General features: G+C 42.7%; 1 protein-coding gene across 9 annotated transcripts in view; it reads right to left on the minus strand.

The window, feature by feature from the left end:
- AGAP1 (ArfGAP with GTPase domain, ankyrin repeat and PH domain 1) overlaps positions 1–27,096 on the minus strand; it is a 288,123-nt gene that overhangs the window by 52,717 nt on the left and 208,310 nt on the right. For 5 of the 9 annotated variants that reach the window (XM_052675876.1, XM_052675877.1, XM_052675873.1 and 2 more), the window contains one exon: positions 3,060–3,137. The exons of the other annotated variants lie outside the window; for them this stretch is intronic. In XM_052675876.1, coding sequence (XP_052531836.1) covers positions 3,060–3,137 — 78 coding nt within the window. The remainder of the gene's footprint in view (positions 1–3,059; positions 3,138–27,096) is intronic. 9 annotated transcript variants of the gene reach the window in all.

Here is a 27,096-nt window from a genome sequence, read left to right on the forward strand (position 1 = left end):
GGTGTAAATTATCCCTGTAAGTTGGAAGATGAGTATGTTTATTAGCAGCATCAATTAAAGAAATATTTGTGCCACGTCCCACTGGGCATGACTATGCTAATACTTCTTCTCCCCTTTCCAAACCCAGTGTCTAAATCTAATTAGTTCTGAAAATCAACCCTATCAGGACAATATAGCTCTGCTAGCAGTTGCCCACAGCTCTTGATAAAGGTTGTGTTCCACTGGAAGAATGTTTCAGTACCAGTGTTTTGTATCACTGCCCATCAATGACAAACTGATGATGAAAGGCTTGTTTCTAGCTCAAGGGACAGACGCTCTCCCCCCACCATACGCACTTACTTTATTTGGATGCCAGGACAACATGGTTCAAAGAGCACCATGAAGTCATTTTTACATTCAGTTCATGCAGCATGCAAGTCTGTACTTGCAATAGGTGTTTCCTAGTGTGCTTCAAGCCTGCAGTTCACTTTTTAAACCATATGTGTTTCAAAGATAAAGACCTTTCTTGGCTAAGCCGACCAGGCAGAGCTCATCTTTAGTGCTCTAACAGCCATCTTCCTCCCCATCTGCAGGGCTTAAGCCAACGTGAACTTTCTGCACAGGTGCAGCATCACTGCAAGAGCATCAACAGCTTTTAAACAGAGTGGCCACTTTCAGGGAGGACACTCAGCTCAGCACGGCATGGAGCAAAAGGTGACCTTGTGCAGGCAGAAAGCACAAGTGACCCACCAGACTGAGGCCCGTGCAGATGCTCCCCTCTGCTAAGCACCTATGGAACAGTTGCAGCACGCACATCTGTGCCTTCTCCTTCTTCACTGGAGGTTTTCCTACGTGGAAACAGGCTAAAGACCTACATCACAGTGCCAGAATTACAAAGTAGCCAAGAAAAGCTTCTGAAAATCGTGCATGATGGTAATACCTTTGCTTGGTAACAATGCAGAAGTGCAACTGAGCGAGCACGTGTTAAAAACTAAAGCAGATTTGTTATTCTGGACTGTCATTTCCTATCAACGTTTTCTTTTTTGAAGGCATAATTATCTAAACATGTGGCTTTTAATACTTACACTGCTCATTAACTCTGCATTTGCCAGTCTCACAACTGCAGCTATGGCACTGAGGGGAAGCACGCGGGCCCAGAGATGCAGAATTATGGAGAACATCAGACCCTTCCATTTTCAGTGAGGGGTACAACTTCCAAAATGATACACTTGCCAAACTCCAGAATTTTGCTTTGATGGCATCTCCCAAATCCCTTTGGATCAGGGTTATCAGGAACCTGTTCCCATAAGGTTGTTTATTCAACATGCCTTCCATAGATGCTTGGATTAGTGCAATGGAAGATTCTTCAGACTAGACAGGCCTTAAACCCCAAGATTTTAGTCTGTGCTACACAAGGGATATCTTTACACACATATCAAGCTTACACTTTAATGACAGGTGCACATAAACCCCCAAGTTTCTCCAGGAGTAACCCTGTAACAGCAAGCGTGCCTGCACGCTGATTTAAAGAAGAAACAAAAGCCAGCACACAAATACAAAATGATATTAATGTTAATTAAAAAAAAAAAACAAAAACAACCTACTTATTTTCGTATTAAATTGTAAAAGAAAGCACAGTATTAATGTCCAATCACCTTCTTCTCTCATTCTGCACTTGGAAGAGATAACATGATCAAAACAGACCGCATTTGCAACTGTTGCTTCAAAGGTAATAATTTTCCATTTACGACGAGGAATAAAACAAAATTATAATTAAAAAAGCCTCCTTAACAAGCCGCCGTAAAATCCCACTTTTGTTTCCCACGTACACTTTATCTGGCAGTGAGAGCATGGCATCCAGCAGCAATCCAGCAGTAATTGTGCAAAAAAAGGACGGTGATATAAATCACCAAAGGTTAATGATCAGGATGTGAACAGAGGGACTTGTTTACAGAAATAGCATGCAATTTAAAATTTACAAGAGATTTAATGCCACTGCTTGGCAATCACTAAAACCAACAGCCCAGAAAACAGTGACATTAAGAAAAATATTACAGTTATAATCATTCCAAAATAAGTCAATTAGTGTTAGGGCATGCGCTCGCGATTACTTGACCCATTTGGTTTGCACTTAAGTGAAGAAAAAAATATATATATCTCCCCCCTCTCCTAACATCGTATGGAGAGTACTGAGTTGTGACCTATTTTGCATTCTGTATTTCTTACACCGTCCCTCTTACATGCTGCTGGAGATGGTGGCAGAGGGTTTTTCTCCTCTCCCGGCTTCCGACTCATTCTGACCTTTTGACATTTGTAATAGTAACAAAAAAAAAAAGAGAGAAAAAAATAAAAAGAAGGAAGTTTATAATTATGTTGTTCAAACGGAGGTGGTGGAGGGGGGAAGAAAAATCCAATGTGCTCTCATACAAAAGCCACGCTGGCTGTCTTCGGCGGAAAAAAAAAGAGCAACGTAAGTCAATTTGTGAACTTTGGCACCGCACGACCTTTAGAAATACAACAATATACAGAATTTACAAGCAAGAGCAGCACATGCAAATGACCCGGCACTGTCTCGCCTTTGGATTAGAGCTGCAAAGAGCATTATGGAGAACGCTTTCACAAAACAAATTAAGACTGTTGCTTAAATGTCACGGCACACCATTGTATTAGGCTACAGATCATTACACCTGATACTAACACTTTTAAAAACTGTAATAACTTCGGAAATATTACATCGAGTGGCCACATGTAGAAAGGGGAAAAATCAAGAAATAAATAAATAAAGGAAGAAAATGGGTTCTTGAAGTAATTTAAACATCACCACTCCACGACTAGAGGGAAAGGTCAGAATTTAAGTAAGCTGAAAGGAACATGAATGGTAAAATAAAATGGGCAAACAAAAAGATGAAAAGACCGCTGGAATGACTCTGCAAACATAAGATGAAAGCACACATGCTTTGGGCAAATTTGATTTCCATTCCTGCATTTGGTGGGAGACGCAAGGAGGACAACTTCCAGAGAAGCGGGGTAAAAAAAAGGTTAGAGAGGGGTTGTTCATCTACAACGTGTGGTTTTGTTACCTTCAGTGTTGGTGCTGCTGCTGCTGTATATATTTCGCAGGCTACCAACACGGTTTAGTTTCCAAGCTTTGCGTTTGGCTGCATCCAGAGAGCAGAAGGGGGAGAGAAAACAAAGAGAATAGAATAAAAATAAAGAAAAAGGAAAAAAAAAATATATGAAAAAAGGGGAGAAAAGAAACATCAAAATAGCATGTGAAGTAAAATACGAGCACAAGCCTGTTACGTGTGAAGAGCTACACACAAAATGCACACAGGACTAAACAGCCTCTCAAATCCTCACATCGTATGGAAGGCTTCTTCTTTCTTGGGAATGATTTTTAGATCTCTAAAAGGTGACAAGATCTGGCAAGACCAGATGGACCTGCTACTGGAACAGACAAAAAGAGCAGCAGAAATAAAAAGGCACAATGTGTTTGTACAAGGGACACATAACCAGACAAAACAACTGCAGTACGGTGCTATTTAAGAGGGAGAATCAGCCAGATGAGTTGCTCCTTTACCCTGGGCCATCCCACATAGAAGGAGGGAATGATGCATCTGCTAAGTGGTACCTCTGCAAGCCTTCCAGTCACCTCACCTTGTAAAATCTGTTCTGCAGCATCAAGGAAGACATCTCTGTGACCAGCAAGAACTGGATGAATATCCAGATCTCCTTCTCAGCAGCTCGCGAGGACCTTCATCACAGAGTCATCACAGAACAGTCGGGTTGGAAGGGATCTCATGGATCATGAAGCTCCAACCCCTCTGCCACACACAGGGCCACCAACTTCCACATTTCATAGCAGCCCAGGCTGCCCAGGGCCCCATCCAACCTGGCCTTGAACACCTCCAGGGATGGACGGGGCATCCACAGCTCTCTGGGCAGCTGTTCCAGCACCTCACCACTCTCTTGGTAAAGAAGTTCTGCCCACAGACAGGGAAGAGCCTTGAGCTCAGATATGAGGCTTCTAAGAAAGACAGTGCCACTTACAGCGCTATTAATTATGATTAATTTCTCTGCCATATTTTCTCCCTCAACATTCCTCCACTCTAATTCAGCTTATTACAAAGAAACTCACGGCAAGTCTGGAATAAGACCCCATCAGCACCTCATCCTAGTAGAACATCACGTAATGTAGCCAGCAGTGCGAGAAAATATTGTCAGAATTTTCTTTCTAAATTTAACAGATATTTTTTAACATCCCAAAGAACTCAGGCTGCACATCTGGTTCCCATAGACCAAGCTGCCCAAAGCCCCATCCAACCTGGCCCTGGGCATTCACAGCAATCCAGGCAGCCCGGGCCAGGGCCTCATTGCTCCCATCAAAGAAAGGCTACATTAGATCTGTCTACAAATTAAGGTTCATCAAATCTAAAAATATTTTCATTATACGCATCCTTCAATATGAAAAACCTTCCGTTTTAGAAATGTTTAACAAGTCCCAGCAGGTACCAGCAACCAGAGAGGCACCATTTCCCAGCTGAAACCTTGTTTTTCCTGAAAAAAAAAGAAAAAGAAAAAGAAAAAAAAAAATTTACATATAAATAGGCAAAATCGAGGTTTGGCATGCTTAGAAAAGGAAGACTGTTTCCAGTATACAAAGACCTCCTCCTAGTCTGTTTTCATTTTTCATATTTTAATCACATGTTCAGGTATGGATATATAAGCAGGAAGTGAACTTGCAGCCTGGTTTCCCATTAACCTATTGATGAAATAATCCATTTTAACGTGTTAAATGTCATGCCTTTTTCCTCTTTTTAAAGGAATGGACTCTTTTTTCCGTGATGCTGAGATCCTGATACATCCCAGTGCGTCCTTTAGCACTGATTAGACTCCGGCCTGCTTCCTTGCGGTGCTCTGCTATCTCTGAGAATCCAATAATATTGTCACCATTAGGGCTTGGACAATGCCAAATGCAGCTTCTGTGGGGTGATTGATGTATGTGTGACCAGCAGGGCCTGGCCCAGCCATCCTATCCTGACTGCCTTCAGAATTACAGCCTAACTATAAATTTCTGCTGCCTACAAACAAGGCCTAAGCAGGCACTAGATGTTGTTATTTGCTTGATCTGTCATTGGCTTATATACCAGAATATTCTGTTCCATGTACATGTGTATATACAAACAAAACCAAGGAAGACAGAACTGGATTCCAATAAAAATCTATTAAAAATGCTTCATTATTTAACAGAAACAAAGCTTCGTGATTAGAAAGATCTTTATGGTAGATTGATTTGTTGAAGCATTTTTCACCCAGAGGGTGGAGAGGCACTGGAACAGGTTGCCCAAGGAGGCTGTGGATGCCCCATCCCTGCAGGCATTCAAGGCCAGGCTGGATGTGGCTCTGGGCAGCCTGGGCTGCTGGTTGGTGACCTGCACACAGCAGGGGGTTGGAAATGGATGATCATTGTGGTCTTTTTCAACCCAGGCCATTCTATGGTTCTATGATTCCATTTTCTGGAAGCCTATCTTCTTTACAAAGATACCAAGAAGCATTCCTAGTTAGAGTTCCAGAGGAACCCAAGCACCTCTCCCAAATATCAAATACCTGGAACGTAGATGCCTATGCCCCAGAAGACACCAGGTGTCTGATTCACCTTGTCCTGAAATTGCAGCTCACGCCTGCTATGCTACACTCCTACAATCTGAATGACTAATGGATTTTAATAATGTTTTGAGAAAAATCTGATTAACATCGACACCTGCCCTGATCTCTGGCTTCACCATCGACAGCAAAACAACATCTAGCAGCAATCAAAGCGCTCCCCCATCCTGACTAGCGTGTAGGCATGAAGTGGAAGCACAGTTTCTGATCTTCACCAAGCTCATTAACTCCAGAATGCAGATCACCAAGATTAAGCTTTTACCTTTGCCAGACAAATTAATTTGTGCTTCCAAACTCTCAATCTGGACTAGCACAATAAGTCATTATCCGTCACCCAACGACTCTGAGCTCTGCTTTTAACAACCCTGCAAAACAACACCTTAATTGTTGCAACGTCCAACTGCGCACGCCATCGCCTGGCAGCTCCTCCCAGTAGTTACCACAGGAAGAAATCACTAAGAAAAAACTGGGAAAGCTGTGACTCTTGGAGGCTGACGTGTGGTTTTATGACGAAGGCTCAAAATGATTTCTTGAGCTCTTACAGAGATGCTGCTCTCCATTTCCCCATCTGTGACTTGATGTGTCACTCATATGGCACGCTCACACATCTACCTTGAGTATACCAGTAAAGAGACTAGAATCAACTGCACTGATCAGTCTTAAATTTTGGCAAGCAAGACTCCCCCCCCCCCCCCTTTTTTTTTTTTTTTTTGGTTCTAAACAAGCTTTTCCAGCTTCTTTTTTAAAAGAAATGACCTCCATCAGTTCGTCTTTCTGTTTCACCAGCTGCAGGAATGACATAAAGCTTCCAGATCTACAACCTGGGCTTCAAAACCAAAAAAAATCTGGGTTTTCTATGAAAAGCCTCAACAAATCAAACACAACACAGGATACCTGTGGCTTAATGTGAAGAAATGCTACAGCTTGGAAACTGCTAATGGACAGAAGGTGCCTGTAAGAGTGCAAGAGAGTCAGGATGACCTTGCTATGACTCTGTAGGTACTGGATGGACTCGGTGTGGATGACCAGAGGCAATCCCACTCTGTTATTTGTCTTCCAGGTCCTTATCTTCACGACTGCAGTTTGTAAGGCATACACCGCAATCCACACCCACTGAAATGGAAGCTGTACAGGCTATTTAATAGCTTAACAGGCCTTTGAACATCCAAAAAGCATCGAAATAGAGCTTCACAAAATGACTCTAAGCAGAAAAGGCTTTAAACTAGTGGGATATGATGACGTGTTGGGTCTCCGTCCATTACAGTGAAACCTGATGATGAAATAGTGGCAACAGTTTGCCTTTTCAGCTAAAGCTCTGGGATGACATCCAGCTGTACCTGGAGGCACAGGCAATCCTCCATTTGCTGACAACTCTGAGCATTTCACTTCGTGAGCTGAATTACACTTATTTAACAAACATGCTGCATGCAAAATTAGCTCGAACACGTATGTTTTAAGTGTGCACATCCGAAAGAGAGAGCTGGCATGCCAGCAGATGAAGAGAATTAGGCTTTGGAACAGCCTTTTGTTAAGATACGGAGTAACTGGGAATCAATTAAGCTTAATGACTCCCAATTACCACACATCTTCGTATTTGTTCAGGCAATAACTTTACATCTGTGACCAACCCCTTGCAGACAAAATTTCAGTGTTTGCTTTCTTTAATAGAGATGCTATTTGTACTGCGTTAATGAATCTACTTTTCCCATCTAATTTTGATTAGTTAGGTACTGCAGTAAATATGTTTACCACCCTACGATCAGACATCATTATTTCTAAAAGCACCTACTGTATTACTGATGTGTGTCTCTGATGGTCCATCTGTTTCATACCTGTACCATTTTCTAAGGATGCTCCAGATACCAGTCACCTAAACACCACATTAATCCCCTTCAAGTTGCTCAAATTAAATTATTTGTGCACACTGCTAAGTAGGAATATGCTTTTGTTCTGAGGAGACTGACTATCTCCAGTCTCACCCTACAAATCCTCCTCCACCGCAGTACCGAGAAACTACAGACTTGTTAATGTCACCTCTGGTCTCCACGTGACAGAGCTCTTTGTTGATTAGATAAATAGTCCTCAGATAGCTGATTAAAAAATGATGTAGCCGTTAGGTTGTGTGTCCAAGCCTTGTCAGCCATGTTGGATGTTAAAGTGTGCATGAATTACATCCCTGGAGTGTGCTGAACAGTGCTGATTAAATGAGGCACGCCACAGCCCTCAGCATCAATTATCAGAAATAATAGGATCTTTTCACCTACACTGGAGGAAGGGGGCTGGGGATGGAGTCAGCATGCCACTCATTTCTCAGAATATCTCATCATCATAAGCACAAAATAATAACGCTGCTCATTCACCTAAGGACATTTGTTTATTTTCATTGTGCAACAATAAAGACTGAGAAGATGTATGAGGAAAAACCTTCTCCCAAAGCCTGTGCCAGGTGAACTTTTACATACAATACCCGTGTGACATCTACCTAGAAAACCAGAGGTATTTAAGTCCTGGGTAAGAGGCAAACCCGGAGGGGTATTTAAGGATAAGCTCTAGGACAATCTACATGAAGTTGCCACCACACTGGGGGAAAGAGTCCACACTTCAGCCCTCCTCAGGCTCATTTTCAACTCATTCTGCACCACGAGTGGTGTCAATCGGCTGCAGATTGGGGACTTTCCTTTTTTTTTGGTGGTCAGCAGAACAGCAATTTGCTCAACAAATGCCGCTCTTTCATAAGAGGGCTGAAATTACTTCACTGAGATGCAGCCCAGGAGATTCTTACGCTACTTAAACTTGTTTCTTCAACTGTGAAGGGGCCTGACGCAGCCTCCTTCACCCAGCATAGAAGCAGCAATGAGGAAAACTCCCCAAAAAGGGTTAGGAAAAAAAATAAAAGGGTATGTGTACAAAACATAGAGAATGTTAAATAATCTCATTTTGTTTCTATATGGCCATAAGGATCAATATATATGCTGCTCTTCTGTATTGACAAGTAACAGATCTGCTGTATGCAGCTCTGAGCACATCAGGCTTTTGAAGTAAAACACCTTTAAACGCTTCAGTGCTACTCTGAGGTTTCCAAATGTTTGTCCTCTGTACTGATGTTAACAGGACACGTTACCCTATGGACCCCAAAATGGAGCTGAAATGCAGAACGTATAACCACTGCATTATTATTCCATAAAAACAGAAGCCAAAATCTGACAGTAATCGCCCATAATGCATTAAATTGGAAACCAGGATACTCAGAGAAGGAAGCTGATGGGCATCAATGGAAATGACTCAAAATGCCAAGTTGAAGTAGCTCACATCCCACTAACCCACTTTAGGCCTCTCCCAAATTAAAATCCTTTCCAGCGCTCTGCTTTAAAGCCACAAAACATTCCAACAGCAATACTTCCATTCACATTAATACTTCATCACATTTGGCTTAGCTTTTGCGTGGAACATTTGAAACCAAGGAAAAAAATGGCAACGCATCCATGCTCCTACTCACGGCAGGGAAGAAAGTTACTTTAATTAAACGCTTCTAAAAAATGCTTTAAATTCCTTCTCTCTCCTTTGTCTTTAATTTAAATCTTCTGCATTGCTCTAAAGAAACTTCTGCAGTAGGCAAAGGGCTAACTAAACTATTCAGTGCATTTCCAATACACCATAAATATACCAGATCCAAATCGACAAAAGCAAATGTTAATTGGAAACATTTTTCTCAGTTTTTCATTATCTGAGCAGAAAATTATGGGTCTTTTATACACACACACAAAATCCTTTTCAACCACCTAGAAAAATTATCTTTTAATAAAAGCTTTAAATTATACTATCATATTTCAAAGGCAACGAACAGTTAAAGCAGCTAATCAAAGGTATAATTATTTAATGACTACTACTCATGCTATCTAACAGGGCCATAATTGCTTGGCTGTGATCACTAGACCACCAGCCTCAATACTGGAAAACAAGTACTTTGCTTGTAGCATTTGATCGACCAATTTCTGAGGTTAGTTTCTCCAATTGGGTTGACTTCACAAAGCAGGCTGACTTATTACAGGATGAGATAATCACTTTGTCACTCTGCCTCCATTTGTTTTTGTGCTAAAAATGGCAGAGGAACATAAAGCACCTGAGAGCATGCAAAAATATTACCCTGACAAAATGCTATTTGTCAAAATCATCATTGATCTGTGTCATTTTTAAGGACACGTGACAGTTTTCTGTTTATTGTCCATATTAATCCCCTGTAAGTAGTGTGGGACATGTGGGCAACATGTGCTGCCTGCAAGCAGCCTACCCTCTTTCTCCTTAGACACAGCATCGACTCAGTGGGAAGAGAAAATGCTCCCCTGCCAACCCCATGGAGAACCACTGGTTTTATGGCAGGATGGATTTATTCCTGCTTCGGACCATCAGTTTCATCTATGGACAGGGAGATGAGGATCCTGTCTGGGGCTGGCAAACAAGCAGCATTTAAATCCACTAACCAAAGATGCGCTGCTCTACACCCTTCTCCCTCTCTGACTGCATAGAAGCCCCCTTCTGTTGATAGCCCAAGCAATTACTGTCAAGAAAACAGTTACAAAACAACAGGAAGAGCTGTTTCTGCTCAAAGGAGTGATATTTTCATGGCTCATCTTGGATTTATTTCCTTCTGCATTTAATAAAATGATTTTAACACGAAAAGGGAGACTTCCCACTATACTCACTGCTATCATAGGAAGAATGTAAGCTGTCCATAGAAACCTTTTAAGGTAAAATTAAGACAAATTAGGCACTGGAGTCATGGTGCGAGTTCCACCTTTTACCTATTCTGAAATTTAAAGCAACTGCAGAATTGAATGGATATCTCCATGTAAACCCCTACAATTGGACAACTTTTCATCGCATTTAATCCGTGTCACCCGCACTGCTATGAAACAGAAGTTGGCACTATGGAAATAAAAACGTGAATAAAAGACAATCAGTCTGCGATAAGGTTTCACAAGCAGACCACTCTTCTGAAAAGCAATCGTTGCCCACATCAGTTCCTATGGGCCATGAGATACACAGCCTAGCTATTTTCTATGCATGCACCCTGTGTAAAACAGAGGCAAGACAACTTTGCTAGAGATCTAAATCTTGCTCAGCAACACAAGCAACTTCAAAGTTGTGCAAATAACACGTTAGAAAAGGGTACCCATGAAGTACATCCCACCACCCAGAAAAACTAACGTGAGTCTGTGTTAGGCATTTAATAGTTCAGTACTCTGCTTCTGGTGCAACCTTCCATGTTAGCACAGGGATTCCTCACTAGAGATATTCAAGTTGGAGAGATTTATTGTGTCAAGGTCTTTCCCTACAAACTACCAGCCCATCTGTAATGATTATTTCTCTACAAACCTGTGCTCAAACAGGAAGGTCACCAGCTCCCCTATTGACACGAGAGACAGCTTTCAACTCACCCCCCTTCACCTGGCTTCATTTAGAAAATACAGACCCATAGATCTGGGCCCTGCCCTAAGAGGTCATCCAAGGAGGATGACCTGAGGGTTAATCCCATGCAAAGTTCCTCTCTCCAGCACAACCACAAAGCCTGCATCTAGGCGTGCTAGCAGGACACCTAATCATCGTTTGTATTTTGGGACAAAACATACAAAATTAAATTGCTGAGTCAAAGCTCCTAGCTCAAAATTGGCAACGGGACAAAGAACCTCGGACCCTTCACAAGCAGTTCATGCACCTGCCAACTTAACTTTCAGAACTGATAGTGCAACCAGTGGTTGCCACAGTGACCTACGATGGGACGCGGAGGTCTCTTTGGGCAGGTCTCTCAACCCAGGTCTGCTAGGAAGAAGGCAGCTATTAAGATTCTTCCATTTTAAACTTGCTGTGGGAACAGAAGAATTCTTCCCAGTGGAATATTCATCATTTTGTCTCTTCTCCATGGATGGCATCTGGATTTCAAGGGTATGATGTTCAGGACACTACTGTTACTTGTACTAGACTGGGATCTTCAGATTTACAGAAGGCTGTTCATTTTAACTTAAAAGTGAAAAAGATAATGAAATGGAGATGCTCCTGGTGTGGTATTATCCAACAACTGCCCAGATACTGTTTTGAACAAATCCAGCAAGACGAAGGTTAACTCCTGCAGCTGCTCTTGCATGCAAGTTACCACATTTCTGCAATTTGACTTATTCCTGAAGCTGTATTTGCAATTTCCCAATCCCTTGGGAGATGCTGCGGTTGGAGTTCTAAAGTCTGAGAAAGGAGGGTGCCATTTTGTGTTTGCATGTTTTAAACACTGCACATGTTGTCAGCGCGTACGCAATGATCGCGTGACAGCACGATAAAGCAAAACCAAACGAGGAGACCCAAATGAAGAGACTCCTGTCTCAGTGGCACTGCCTTTCACCCCCAGTGCAGCACTGAGTAACAACTGCATTTCGTCTGGAAAGATAAATATTAAATCCTGCATTTACATCAGATGCTGGTGTCACATGCCTCCTCACTAGCTGAAGATCTGAGTTGTTAACTACTAAATGGGTAAATGACAATGGCTGTTACTAATCGCTTATTGAATAATGAAACTGACACAACTGATAAAAGGTTTCAATCCTGGGAAAAAGTGATTTATAGTATTTCACTCTACTGGCACTGTTATTTGTATGACAAATGGTTGGACAGACACCAGTTAATCTCTGCACACCTCCAACTCTGATGTGGCAGCTTCTGCCGGAGCATCCAAATAATCAAGAACAGCTAACAATACAGCCGCGCTGTCGCGAGGGGCTGAATGCTGGCATTTTATCAAGGCTGATCCCCAAATCAATTTACGCAATGGATTTTTTTTTTTCTTTTCTTTTTTTTGGTGGGGGCAGGGAGCACGTGGCAAGCTTACTTGCCACGCATCATAAAAACGATAAGCCACAGCTTGCAGCGAGGCAGACAGGCCATGCTCCTGCGGCACCGAAATGAAATCATCAATACAACTAAGGCGTTAATGATTTCAGAAAGCTGTGTATAGTTTATGGATTTGCTTGATGGTAAAATCTGAACTGCGGCATCACAGGGAGCTGTCAAGACTGCTTGTTATGTTGCAGTGGAATACTGTATTGCCTGCTGGGGACAGTGAATCCCATTCCCCACTCAGGCGGGAGAGGGATGCGGCTTCTTTTGAGGCAGTATGAGACAGGGCTTTCTCCCTCTCTTGAGAAACAAATGAAGCTTTGTATTTATGAGCAGTTCATCAACAGCAGCTTGATCTCACTGGCTGTGTTAGCGACATCCTACTTCCTGCCTAAGTCAAATGTACTTCATCGAGCAAGTCTTCCAAAAGCATCAAACCTCTCCAAGTGCCGAGCTTCCACCCTTCTGTCATTTTTCAACTCTGCAACCAGAAGTTTTAACTTTTCAGTTAAAAATAAAAAAGATGCCCACTACTGTTCAACTGCAGGAGCACAGAATCACAGAATCCTTCCAGTTGGAAGGGACCTTCAGAGGTCATCCAGTCTAGCTCCTCTGCAATAAACAGGGACATGCACAGCTAGAGCAGGTTGCCAAGGCCTGATCCAACCTCACCCTGAAAATGTCCAGGGACGGGACATCCACCACAACACTAGGTAAGCTACCTGCCCCTGCTTCCACTGCCTGTGCACCTGCTTCTCGCTCTTCAGTTTGACCAGCAGGTCCCAGTTCAGCCATGCTGATTTCTTGCCTGCCTCTCCTGACTTGCTACACCTAGGGATGGAGAGGTCTTGCACTCCGAGGAAAGCTTCCTTCGAGATTTGCCAGCCTCTCCTCTCCTTCCTTGCCCGCCCATTCTGAACAGCTTGTAGTCACTGATAGCCACACTGATCACAGGAATCAACCTGAGAGAACACAGCCAAGAGGAGGAGAAGGGCTCCATGCAGAGCATGGGAAGCAGCTACAAATATTTTCTCCGAAAGCTGTAAAAGATTCCTAGAGAGGTGAAGTATTACAGGTTCACTATTTCAATACTTTCAATTTAAATTACATCGGTCATTTTCTAGCAATTGTAAAACTTTCAAAAAAAATATCAGTTTTATATTTATTATTATCACGCAGGACTAGCTCAATATATTTGTTCTTCAAAGATATTTGTGACAGCACAGCATTAAAAACTGCTCAGAGCTTGTTACCCCTTCACAACCTCCTGTGAGGCATTCAGATAACTCTGTTATTTTCTGATTATATCACATATCAGCTTTCCCATGGATTTGCCCAGGATCAGTGCGAGATTAAATAATACACAGATTCTTCAGAATCCCTTTCTTAAGCACAGCACAGTAAGCACAGCATCCATTTTATTCTAGTTCTCTAAACCATTCTCACTGCTACAAGATCCCCTAAAATTAAATGACAATTGATTGGAGAGCATCTAAGCCAACTCTGTAACACTCCTGAGTCTACCAATCTGGTTGTGCAAATAAGTACATAAATTAAAAGCACTGTAGAAGCTTCTTAGCAGTTGCTTAACTGCTGATTAGAAGTACAAATTTAAGGTAAAATTATTCCCTACAAATAGGCATTTTTGGCTTTTTCTTTCTGAATTCAAGATTTATTATCACAATCCTTTGTCAATCATCTCAGCTAGAAGATCTTTAAGGTCTCCTCCAACCCAAGTGTAAGTTCATTACACAGATACAACGCACTGCTGATGAATTTATGAAATCCCTCTTCTGTCACCCTTAGGCATCCCATTCTACAGACCTATTCTTTCTAACACCTTCGATTTTCTATATCAACTGACTCATATTCACTGCTGCTGCCTTCAGTATCCTTACTGCCCAGGTGGGGTGGGACTAACAATGTTGTTATTTACTCTCCATCTCCCATGCATCCTAAGGCATTAGCATGACCCAACTGTATTCTTCTAAACCATCAATCAGTCCTCTAAAAGAAAGCAGAGGCTCTTGACCTTCTACACAGAGTTAACATGCAGGTAATCTCTGTAATTGATAGCAACAGAAAAACCATGACACATAGCAGCACAAGATTACTGTCAAAATACTGTGCAATCAAATATAATAAAGGTTGATGGACTAGCAGATTCTTTCTTCTACTGTGCCTGCATGTATGGATACACAAGTTCAGGACTGCTTGCTCGCCCAAAACCAGGAAGGGAACCTATCCCTAAGGACATAAACAAGGATTTAAAGTGAAATTTTTCTATATAAATCTCTCATCCTTTCCACGGTTCTGATTTCAACCCAGTCCACTCCTTCCATCCTCCTGCAAAAGTGGCTGGGCATCTTGTATTATTGTTCTGGAGGCTGCACAGCATTTAGCAGTCCCTTCTACTTGCAGATAAAATGTCCTCATCTCCTACCCCAAAGGTAGAAAGTGCTCATTTTGGGTTTGTCAACCAAGAACTCGAGCTTCCGTGTGCTGCAGTGGTTGATGCATTAGGACAGAACTACAGTGCACTGAGAAATGAATATGTGGTAGGGGTTGTAAGAGCTGGGAAGGGACAACTCCGAGAAGCTGAAGAGGGCAGGTGCCCTTCAAATGATAACAGTTCTCTGTACTCCACTGGGTCTCTGCAGCCTGCTTTGCTCCAGCACGATACCTGGAACGGATCCTGTCCTCGTGCACTTCACAGTGAGCTTCCTGCTGTTTGAGTGCTCTCCTACAAGCAGGGCTAAAGCACAGAAGGATTTTCACAAGCAGAACCTCAGAGATAAACACATGGGCTTCTGTGTTGCTCAAAAAAACATTTAGGGCTTTCTCTCAAGTGCCTCTTTCTTTTTGGAAGCAGTGAGAATGTTCAGGCTCTGGGGGACAGTTTATGTCCATCTTTTCTTCTTTTCTCAAAAGTATTGCAGGTTAAACTTGAGGCCTAACAACCTTGACAACGTCCCTTTACATTTTTTCGACAAGCCATTGAGTAGCATTATGACAAATTATGGGACCCAATGATATGTAACCAGAAAATCTATGCCAGCCAAAGGCTGCAGATAAAATAAAAGCCTAAAAGAAGTACTTCTGGAAGACGGAAAGGGGAAAGGAAAGCAGGGGGAAGCAGGGGGAAGCAGGGGGAAGCAAGGGGAAGCAAGGGGAAGCAAGGGGAAGCAAGGGGAAGCAAGGGGAAGCAAGGGGAAGCAAGGGGAAGCAAGGGGAAGCAAGGGGAAGCAAGGGGAAGCAAGGGGAAGCAAGGGGAAGCAAGGGGAAGCAAGGGGAAGCAAGGGGAAGCAAGGGGAAGCAAGGGGAAGCAAGGGGAAGCAAGGGGAAGCAAGGGGAAGCAAGGGGAAGCAAGGGGAAGCGGGAAGCAAGGGGAAGCAAGGGGAAGCAAGGGGAAGCAAGGGGAAGCAAGGGGAAGCAAGGGGAAGCAAGGGGAAGCAAGGGGAAGCAAGGGGAAGCAAGGGGAAGCAAGGGGAAGCAAGGGGAAGCAAGGGGAAGCAAGGGGAAGCAAGGGGAAGCAAGGGGAAGCAAGGGGAAGCAAGGGGAAGCAAGGGGAAGCAAGGGGAAGCAAGGGGAAGCAAGGGGAAGCAAGGGGAAGCAAGGGGAAGCAAGGGGAAGCAAGGGGAAGCAAGGGGAAGCAAGGGGAAGCAAGGGGAAGCAAGGGGAAGCAAGGGGAAGCAAGGGGAAGCAAGGGGAAGCAAGGGGAAGCAAGGGAAAGCAAGGGGAAGCAAGGGAAAGCAAGGGGAAGCAAGGGAAAGCAAGGGAAAGCAAGGGAATTCTTCCTCCTCACTGGTATAAAGAATTGCAGATAGAGAAATCCTTTGATCAATCATGGGTTAATTAGTCCTCTGATGAACCAAGAGTCCCCTATACAGTGACCATTTCACCTGTTGCACCACGTAGAAGATGCTTAGCATGTCAAGGTCATACCCACTCTTCTGCTTGGGGAGCTGTACAGAAAACATGCAAAAACCTTTACAGGCAAAGCTGCCTTCACATCTTGTTTTCTATATACTTTCTATACTTCTTTGCTATCATTTTTCATCAGTGTGGGATCAACAGTTCTATAGGAGTCCATCTCCTAGATACATGGCAAGGACACACTGTGAGACTTAAGGTAATGAGTTACTGGAAATGTAAAATCCACTTGACAGCTTCTCATTCAAATTATTTAGTTATTTATTTTCAATAAGTTTAAACCCTCCGTATCCTTTAACCAAACAAGATGCAACTAAAGTGTATCAAGAAAAAAACACCAAAGTTGTCACCCAATTAACACTGCTGGCTGGGAGACGTCTACAAAGGCTGCAGAAATAATGTTTACAACCTGCAATGAGTAGAAAAACATTTATTTGTTGCTGGCTAAGTATTGCCTGGTTTCCTTCACTAAATTCACCTTTCTAAGCTCAGATAGCTGCAACATTCGTGTGATAAACAGCATGTTTCACCATAAAATCTGAACTGGTTGTTCAAAAAAAGTTATTTATAACTGACCATTCACAGCCTACTGACTGGCAGCCACCCAACCACAAAGTAATTATGCGTGTGACAATGATGATATTAAGCCCAAAGTAATAGGATAGCTTCCAGTTTTAAGGCTAAGTAAATCATGAACTGTACTTTTATGTACAAACACGTTGGCTAAAGCATTCCAGTTGTCTGGAAATAGGCATGTTCTCTTTGGTGTTTTGTTTACCACTACAAAGTATTACCTTGGCTGAAAAGCACAAACATTTGGGACAATTTGGGATGACTACAAACCAGTCACCACCTCAATTTTTCAATAATAATTTAAAAACTACAACATCTTTTTTTTTTTCCCCCTTGAAATACTACCTTGCATGACAATTGCTTTCTATGCACACAGGCACTGAAGTCCCAAGAGGAGGAGCTCTGGAAAGAAGAAATAAGGAGGGAGCTCGGAGCGAGCTGCCAATTCTTTGTCAAATGAAGCAGAGTCAGAAATACTCCAGCCTGGTTTTGTAATCCATCACCATGAACTGCAGCACTTCCTCCCCAGATTAAAAAGACAGATTCAAAGCACTGGGGAAGGAAGTAAAAGGGAAGTCAAAGTCAAGTCAATGCCATATCAGTTAGAGATTACCAATGAGGAAGATGTGCACGCAACGGTAGAAGCTGACAAGCTTTATGCCTGCTTGTGTCCAATACAACCTCCCCTGGGATGTACCCTGAAAACTCAAGTCTACCAGAGAGAATCAACACATGGCTCCCTTCCCTTTTATTTTAACAGATTTTTTGCACGTTTCAGCATCATGTTCAATATGAAGCCTTCCATGGATGCTGATGTTACTGTATTCATCATGATCCTTTATATGTGATGAGATGCTTGCAAAATACTACTGAGGAACCTGTTCCATCTGATCCTCATGGTTCCCTTCCAACTTGGGACATTCTACAACTCTACGTCATCAAGGCCAAAGATACAGAGTTTCTTCCCAGAAAAAAAGTTTATCTTTCTGAAGCTTCCATCCTTTAGCAAGCTTTAAGTAGACTAACAACCCCCTGCTGCCATGCCTGCTGTCTGTGGGGGTTATATCAAGCACAAGGTAGGGTGTATCTTGTCATATCACAACAGAAGGATGAATTTTCCGTATTCAGACAGGAATCACAGCATTAGAGAAGATCTGGGTTTAAAGGCACCTCAAAGCCCATCCAGTTCCAGCCTCCTGCAGCGGGCAGTGGTGCCTCCCACCACGCCAAGCTGCTCAAACCCCATGACGAGTGTTGTTTTAAATCCATCTAAGCAAGCTGACTCTCTGGACTTGCAGAGCCTGACTAGCAAACACCAAGAGGCTGGGAATCAGTTAGTCACAGCTGCATTAGGTACGTGGCCGTGGTAATAACTAAACTGTTAAGTAGTGTAAGGCTTACCAGGCTCTGACAGGTGTCCCTGCGACCTATGTCTCCTGATGGAGAAAGGCATCTCCTCAGTGTCAAGATGGACATGAATGATCCTAAAGGTCTCTTCCAACCCAAACCACTCTGTAGTTCTACAGTTAGGAGCTAATCTGACTGGGCCTTCTGTTTTATTACAGCTGGGGATCTAAAGACTTGGCTTCATGATGGGAATCAGAACCTCAGCAAGCAGGAAGCACACAGCCCAAAGAGCCCTCTCAGCACAGGCTGGAGATGAGTGCACAGCACAGGGGTTGAGCAATCAGAAGACACCAAATGCATGGATTCAAAAGGCAGATTTGTCTTCTACAGGGGGAAGGAAAAAAACCAACAAGGGGAAGCATGAGCTCTTCATCTGGCAAGTGGCTAATGCAGTGTTCAGCCTGCTATGAGGTCCTCCCCCATCTCCCCGAGCCACACACGTGTGTTGATGTGCAGAAGCTACTGGGTGAAGAGTCCTGGCAAAAAGCATGCTTTATTCCCTAAATTCCATACGCCATAGAAAATTCAAATAAGAGAAAAGATTTGCAGTGCTGGAACAATAAGCAGCACTTAGGATGATGTATTTTCTCATAGAGCGCTGTGTGTTTGATGCACATGTCTTCAGTGACTTCTTTTTCCTCGTTTTAATAGAAATTCGAATTAAGAAATCTGTGGCATTTTTATAGGTGAGAAATTAACGGAAGCCTCATTAGCTTCTAAGAGGAGAAAATCTAAACCATGCAGCCAGCTACTGACCCTTTCCCTCGCTTCTTTTAAAGGATGCAGATTTATCCTCATTACGGGATTAGAAACAGCGCTGGCTCTGCTTCGTAATGTCATCCTTGTAACATCTGCAGATAAACCGAATGCTCGCTAGATCAGGCACCAAAAAAGCCACGTTCCTGCAGTCTGAAGGTTAAACTGGATTAATTTAGAAAACCTGAAAATTGATACACCGTCATTTAACATGTGCTCAACATGTGTGCTCAGCAGCAACTGAAATGAAATATCTTAAACATTATCAAACGTTACATCATTAAATATAAATTAGATGGAAACGGGGGAAAGCTAAAAATTGACTAGGAGTTCAGATACTCTAAATGGCTAATATGTCCATTTTTCACCTGAAGCCCTCTCCAATACCGTTTTGCTATTAAGCAAAACCTAAAGAAAGGTAATCAATTCCAACTAAAAAGCACTTATCCTGGAATGACTGTGCGTAAGGCACTTCAAACCTCTGGCTGGCTGCCAAAGCCCAGACAACAGCTATCAATGTTTCTGACTATCACAGGAGCACAAGGGGCCATGCATAATTGACTAGAAGATGGGCTAAAACTGTGCCCAATCAGTGTGTGATCAAAAACGCGTGGAATATTCAGCGCCACTTGATTACATGGAGGCACGTCCTTTCACTCTCCTCATGAAATCTCTTCAAGGTCCAGAGTACTGTAATAAGATCATTACTGTCAAGCGGTACGAATCGCAGGCAATGAGTCTTGGGATAGGAAGTCATACTTCACAAGCTCCTCTGGTCTCTCTCTCTCTTTTTTTTTTTGTATTTTACTGCGTGTTGAGGCAGCAAGGCGACGAGGTGACAGATAATGATCACATCACTGTGTGGCAACTAGAAAGGCACTTTTAAGAAAGAGCACAGAGATATCAGCTTAAGAGAAACTCAAACTTTTTTTTTTTTTTTGCTTTTTTTTTTTTTTTTTTCTCTCTCTCCCCTCTCTCAAAAAATTAAATAGAATTAAACTGTGCGGCATCCTTTCATGAATTGTGATTTAATGTCATTGAATTTAATCATTTGATAGATTTTCATATTACACCAAAGCCTATTACCTCACAGACAAATGGCCAATTTCCTCCATCTCGCACTCACAAAAGAAGCCTTTATCAATTTTTTGTGTGTTGGGGGGGGTGGGAGTGGTGGAAAACGTCAATGATGAGGACTGTTGAAGTCTTCTTTTTACCTACTCCTTTCACTGGAGTTGCAGACTACATGCAATGCATAACAGCTCTCAGAAGTAACCCATCTCTATAAAGAGAAAAGTGAAGGGATTGGAAACAGTAGATTAAAGCCCAGAGTATGGAAAACAAACATGCAGCAAGCTAACTAAGATCTCATGCACAGCTTGTGCATCTGCAGTACAGACTACAAAGACAGAAAGTATTTGCTCACTGAGTTTGGCAGCTAATTTAAGGCAAATATTTAATTAAAAGCTGAAGAAGCAACACAGGATTGAAGTGACTAACCAGTTGAGAGTTGGAAACACAAAGAGGTCTACATTACCACTAAGGTTGGTCTTGCAAATGCGTGCAACTGACACCACAGACCATGAAAAGTGGAACTGCTCCAGTTCTATGCTTTCTAAATGGATGAGGCTGCTATGACTGCACAAAAGGCTACACCTAAAGCAAGTAAATATTGCATCACGACTCTCCAGCTGGCATTTCACCTACCAGAACCTCGCTGTCCAGCACCTATTTGTCACCTTTCCAACGCGTGCCATTTGGAGTCGCCTCCTTGGGCTAAGGTGAGAATGCCACACTGCACCAGCACGAGCACCTTGGTTCAGGACTTCATATACATGGCAACCAGGAGAACAAAGTTACATCTACAATGACTTCATTTCACTTTATGTTTTTAAATTTTTACCACAGCTTCCTAGGGCATAATCACCTCTGTTCATCCTTGGGGTATTTTAAGTTAGCTGTACAGATTCATCATGAAATCCTGTGGTCTTGCACTTTGGAAAAATGGGCAAATAACATGTAAAGTAAGCACCTAAGTAAGAGAATGGAACTTCTGTAATAGCATTAGTATCTCACAGGTACTCCTTGCCATTTTGTGAACCTTTTTCCTAACCATGGTCTCTGTCTAAAGCTGACAGCACAGTTCTAAGAAAGATGCTTATTACCTGAACCCAGAAAAACACCAGGGTGTCACCTGTTTTCTTTCACTTATAAGGCTACTTAAAACGTCTTTCTTTTCCAAAGAAATCAAGCCACATCTCACCACAGCACTCATGCTAAGAAGACACAGTATACAGCTCCTACTCAACACACAGCACGCGTACTGCACTAAGAGTGGGACTGCTTTTCATCAGTATGCATGGAAAAAAAATAAGCTTTATCTTCCTCTAGATATCCAGGTGTACCAGTGTGTACACCAACCACCAACTCTTTCTGGACCTTAAGCCCAGAATCCTCTTTGCTGCTGACCACCACTGCGAGACTTCTCCTTTCAAGCGGGTAGGCGGAACACGTAGCCTCTTCCGACCCCGAGCTAGCAGCACTTTGAAAGAGAAGAAGGGATCTTTCAACTTGTTTAGCCTGCAATGAAGTAGGTTAAAACAATAGATGAGCTTCACCTCCCTTGTCTTTCACTCCTCGGCATCAACATAAATGTCTTTCAGCAGCAAACCTTTCATGTCAAATAGGCTGTGACGACTGAGGCTGAAGGTTTCCCAACAAGTGACCTTTATGCCTTGGTTGAAAGCAAGCCTCTGAAGATTCGGTTCAGATTTTATTAATTTCTGCCCTCCTGTTTCTCAGGTGTGTAGCAATTGTCCAGTACTGTATCTTCTGCAAAGCAGTGAATGAAGTTACTGACGAATAGTGTAATTACAACTGAAGAGTGCTTTGACAGCGAATAGGTGCTAACCTCTGCAGTACACTTAAGAGGAGCACGTGGCATTGCAGACAACAAATCTGGTCACATCCTGCAGGTTAAGTTGCCACGCAGACAAAGGAAGAAAACACAGTTACTCATTTTGCTGTTTTTTTTTTTTTTTTGGTCATCATTTGAATGCTAAGTAAAATCTGTTTGTTTTTTCATTCCATTACTGCTTATCAGGGAAGCCCGTCCAGCTCCAAATAAATGCTACTTTCCTTTACCCAACACCACAGTCACAACGCCCTTTTTTGTACCAATCTCACTTGAAATACTTGTGTTGTTTTGGAAATCTCCAGAACACTCACTTTGCAAACTCTTCCCATCACAAGCCAAGTGCTCAGCCTGCAACCTCCTCACATGGGCTGCTGGAATATCTGCACTGCAGTGATGCAGACTCTCCCCTAATGCCACACAGCACCAAAGCTTCATTTCATTTCCACGTTTTCCTATCTCAGTACCTCCAGACAAGTATCAAAACCTTTCCCTCTACTGAAATAACAGACGTTGTTCCAAAATGCCTCCATAGCTACTCGCACCGTGCAGTAAGATATAATTATTGATATCCAATGTCTAGGAACTATCTAAGTTAACAAGGATGACATGATCATCAGCAATAACTTCCATGTAGTTCTTATGTGGCACTGTCTGTTTACTTGTACAACCTCAGCAGTACGCCTAAGTACCTTTTTGCAGACTCCAAAGAGCTTTAACTTGAAGTTTCGGTGGCAGCATTACTTGAAGCAACACAATCCATCCTACAGATACGATTCCAAAGGTTACAAACTCTTTAGCAGGTGAGTAGCTCTGCCCTCGTTGCAGCTGCAGGTCAAGATATTATATTTCACATCTTCCAGAAAAAAGGGAGTGACTTTTTGTGCTGGAAAGGTTTCTGAACACGCTGTCCTCTGACAGTGGCAGAAGGTTTCTTCCACACCATAAAAAGCCCCACCGTTAAAAAAAGAACAAGTAAAAACAAATTCCTTCATCACGGTGCCTAACTCAATGGATTACAAAGAAGCATCAGGATTAACAACGTCACGTCCAGCTGTCAAATGAAGGAGCTACTCTCCCACCAACACCACAGCTCATTGCTTTCATCTGTTCCATGCAGAGGTGTTCCTGAACTTCTTAACTAACACTTCTGTATACATTTCAACATACAATACCAGCAGGTAAATCATGGGGAAGTGGGAGGGATTTCACTAAGGAAAGCTTAGGGTGAGAAGCTGCAGGTAAGATGCAGTTTTTTTTCATGCATCATATACTACACAGCCAGTTAACTGCTATATTGCTTTCAATTTATACAAAACGTCAATTTCTTTCAGCTATTATACAGTTTCCAGAGACAAACACCAAGAGCTGCGTTTCTGTATTTTGCTTTGCCATTCTGGTTTTGGAATGCCTGGAACAGGACAAGCAGTCTCAGGAACAAACTGTTATGTCCCCCAACTCCATGAGCATTGTCCTGCCCTCCTGGACTTCATCCCCACTTGGCTGAGAAACAAGAGAACAAACTACCTTTGTGTCAGGAAGACAGTTCTAAAAAGAAACATGAAAGAACCTTCCGTGCCCTTCAAAAGTTCTTTAGAAACCAGGGATAAAGAAGAACGCAGAACATGGATTTGCAGAGAAAATGCACTTTACTGAGTTGCTAATCGCATCCATTACTCTATAATCAGCTCCTGTTTCTCAGCACCCACTGGCACAGACAGGAGCATGAGGGCTATACTGGTTTCGCCTGCACTGCTGGGAGAGAACATAAAACAGCACCCTGCTGCAGCTGACTCGCATCCATGACCCAAGGAACACATCTGCCCTTCCACCTGGACACATGCTGATCCTACCATCAAAAGCAGAGTTGGCCCTGTTGGCCAGGGTGCTCCAACAATGACACTGCAAAGCACTGATCATTTGATACTGAGAGGACAGTCATACCTTGAGCTTTTTACAGCTTCTTAAAATGAGCTTTCTGCAGCTCTACTTGGATTGAAGGTTTAAAAGCCAGGTCCGAACAAGAGCGAGAAAAATAAAACGCTGGGAAAGACCTTCCTGTGAAGGGTATTTACAGGAAAGCTTCTTAATTTTTCTACTTGTTTTCAAGCTGAAAAACCTTCCAATTATCACTGGCCGCTCCACTACGTGCAGTAGCAGACGGGTACCAAAGCAGGCCAGGCAGAGTGCAGCTACTCCTCTTTAAAACACAGCACCGTATCATCCTGCTCCGAGCAAGTACAGATAACATGGTGGGAAAAACACTGCTGGTTTCTGGCACCTTGCCTAATGTAAGCATTCCTGCTGCTACCCTCAAAACCGGGGAATTTTTTGCAGTGACAAGTCCTGTACAGAGAGAGAACTAAAAAACCTTCTCTCTGGGTTTCATTGCACTTGTGAAAATTTCACAAGAACCTGATCTTCCAAAATAGAAACTGAATTTTAATTTGCACCCAACTGCAGTGCAGCTGCTTTAGCATTTTCGTTGCTGCGGCCACTGTCTTAGAAAACCAGTAGGAAGACAAATCCAGCAACATGAAAGAATCAATCCCAGAAAGAGAGAGCTGTGCATCTGCAGATGGTGTGGAGAAAGAAGAATCAGCATGATCTTTCTGGAATGTATAAAAGAGATGAGCATCAGTCCTTGGAGTTACTAGCATCACCCTGGGCCCACTGGTGTCCATCATCGTGATGTCTGAATACTTGGGCAGAGGTCAATGATCAAAGCAGGCATGTTCAAGGAGAAAGAGACTGAAAAATGTAGTAAAGTTGCTGGAGTTTGCTGAAGACCAGATTTAAACCTCATTGAACACCTCAGCTTTGCTACAGACGGAAATGCAGGAAGCCAAGATTTCTGTTTGAAAGCTGACACTTCAGACATGCCTGGATCCAAAGGAAACCAACATAAAGTCTAGATTCACCTAAATCATTTAATGATCCACTGCACCTTCTGCAGCAGAACCTTCCTCCTCCTAGTCACAGTGAGCTCAAGATTTGCAGAAGAAGGGAAGAAGGAAGATACAGCTCTCACACAGCTATCAACACAGTCTTCTGTACCCCAGGTTCACTAAGTCACCTGCCTTATCTCAAACACCTAGTCCAAGCTGCCAAGGCTAAGCGTGCATCTCTTGCAATACTCTTCTTTGGACTGCTTAATTTGGACTGAATCTCCAGTTGCAGCAATCCAGCTGAACACCTGTAAGAGTTTAGATCTATGCTTATTGCAAGTCAGGAGGAAAAAACAAAAAGGAAATCTTTTGGGTCACTGGACAGAACAGGAATTCAACTTTTCCTGAAAAAAGTCTAAATTTCTAAGCTAAGATCTACTTTGAATCAGAAAACACTCTTGAAATTGAAATTCCACGCACAGGAGAAAAACACTTAACAACCCAAAGCACCTCAGACACTCCCTGCACTTGGAGCAGACCAACTTATGACAGAGCTTGTCCCAGGGATGGAAGCATCCCCACTGCTCAGCATCTCAGCAAGATAAACGCTTCCAGTGTGCTCAGCCACAGAACCTACAGCACACTAATCTCCAAGGAACTCTAGTTGTTTTTTTCCTGCATCACCTGTCTCCTAAAAGGCATGGGAAAGTCAAGCAAGTTTCCTTGCTCCTCCTCGCTGCAGAGAGGTGAGGCAGCCACGTGCCTCTCCTAACTTTGCTAAGAACTCAAGGGCCGCTAAGATTAGCCCAGACTTCCTCAAACATGACAACAACGCAGTACAGACAGATGCAACTCCATCTGTCTCACGGCCAACAGCTGCATTTCACTGGGTTGTGCTCCCAGATAAATGTTTTAAAAAATCAAGAATTTACAACCACTGCCGGCCCACTCAAAGCTCAAAGCAGAAAAGGGTGCCTGTGTCAGAAGACTTGGAAGAAGGGGCAGGTCAAAGAAAGCTCGCCTGCTGATGCAGAGCTACAAAGACCGTGCAAGCAGATGCCAGCACTCGCTGCTACTTTTAAGGCTGCCTAGGTATCACTTGGTGCTGCTCTTCAGTTAGGCCTGATGCTCCTGCAGGCACATTTCTATGAAGTGGGACAGTTTTGTTAAGTCATTGTAAAGGGATTTTGGACTGGCATGCTAAGATGCTGCAAGACAAGGAGAAGAGCAAGAGAAAACAGAGAAGGATAAAGGAGCCACGCGGTCTCCTCTCCAGTTAATAGCAAGATTTCAGGGCAAGGTGCACAACAACTGCAAATCCCTGCCTGCTTGCTGCACTTCAAAAGTCTCCCTGCAGACCAGGACCACACAGGCTCCAGCTCCAGTGACTTGTGAAAATAAGCTCACCAGGAGAAAGAAAACATACACGTATTAACTACTTACAAAGAGATTTTCAAAGGCTTTTGATACCCAGCTGGTCTTGATTTATATTGACTTCCACAAAATGCTTGTGGACAAATGGTGAGCTCTCTGAAAAATCCCCTCTGTAACTTCCCACTGAGGTATGAAAATAAGTGGTGTAAAAAGGATTGTTAAGGGGAAAGGAAAAAAAAAAAAAAAAAAGAGAGAGAGACAAATTAAAAATGAAAGTTTAAAATAAAATTTGGCTGCAGGCCATAAACTAGGGGGAAACTAACAGTAAAGATAGTTAAATGACTGGAAACAGAACACAACAGGAGCTATTATGAAAAAAAAAGAAAAGCTGATGGCTTTCTAAAAAGGATTTGTATAGATAGCTGAGGAAATAAATTCCGTATGTGACAGAAGTGCAATTGAGAAATTAAATAAATGGAAAATAAGGATGACTAAGTAGTAGTTAACATGCCCTTTCTCAGTTGTATACTATTATCACATCTATTTTTAATGTCTCTTCAGCTGTCTGCAATTGTCATCCTTTTCTCAGAACCTGTTCCAACACTCTTTGATACTGAATTAGCTGTTTTTTTTTCACTCTCCAATGCTTACAACCACATCTTTTTCTTGCTAAACACTCCCTTTTCCCAACAATGTTATTCCATTGTCTCCTTTTTTCATCTCCCC

This window comes from Tympanuchus pallidicinctus, unplaced genomic scaffold, assembly GCF_026119805.1.
Source record: "Tympanuchus pallidicinctus isolate F22 unplaced genomic scaffold, pur_lepc_1.0 scaffold15, whole genome shotgun sequence".
NCBI lineage: Eukaryota > Metazoa > Chordata > Aves > Galliformes > Phasianidae > Tympanuchus > Tympanuchus pallidicinctus.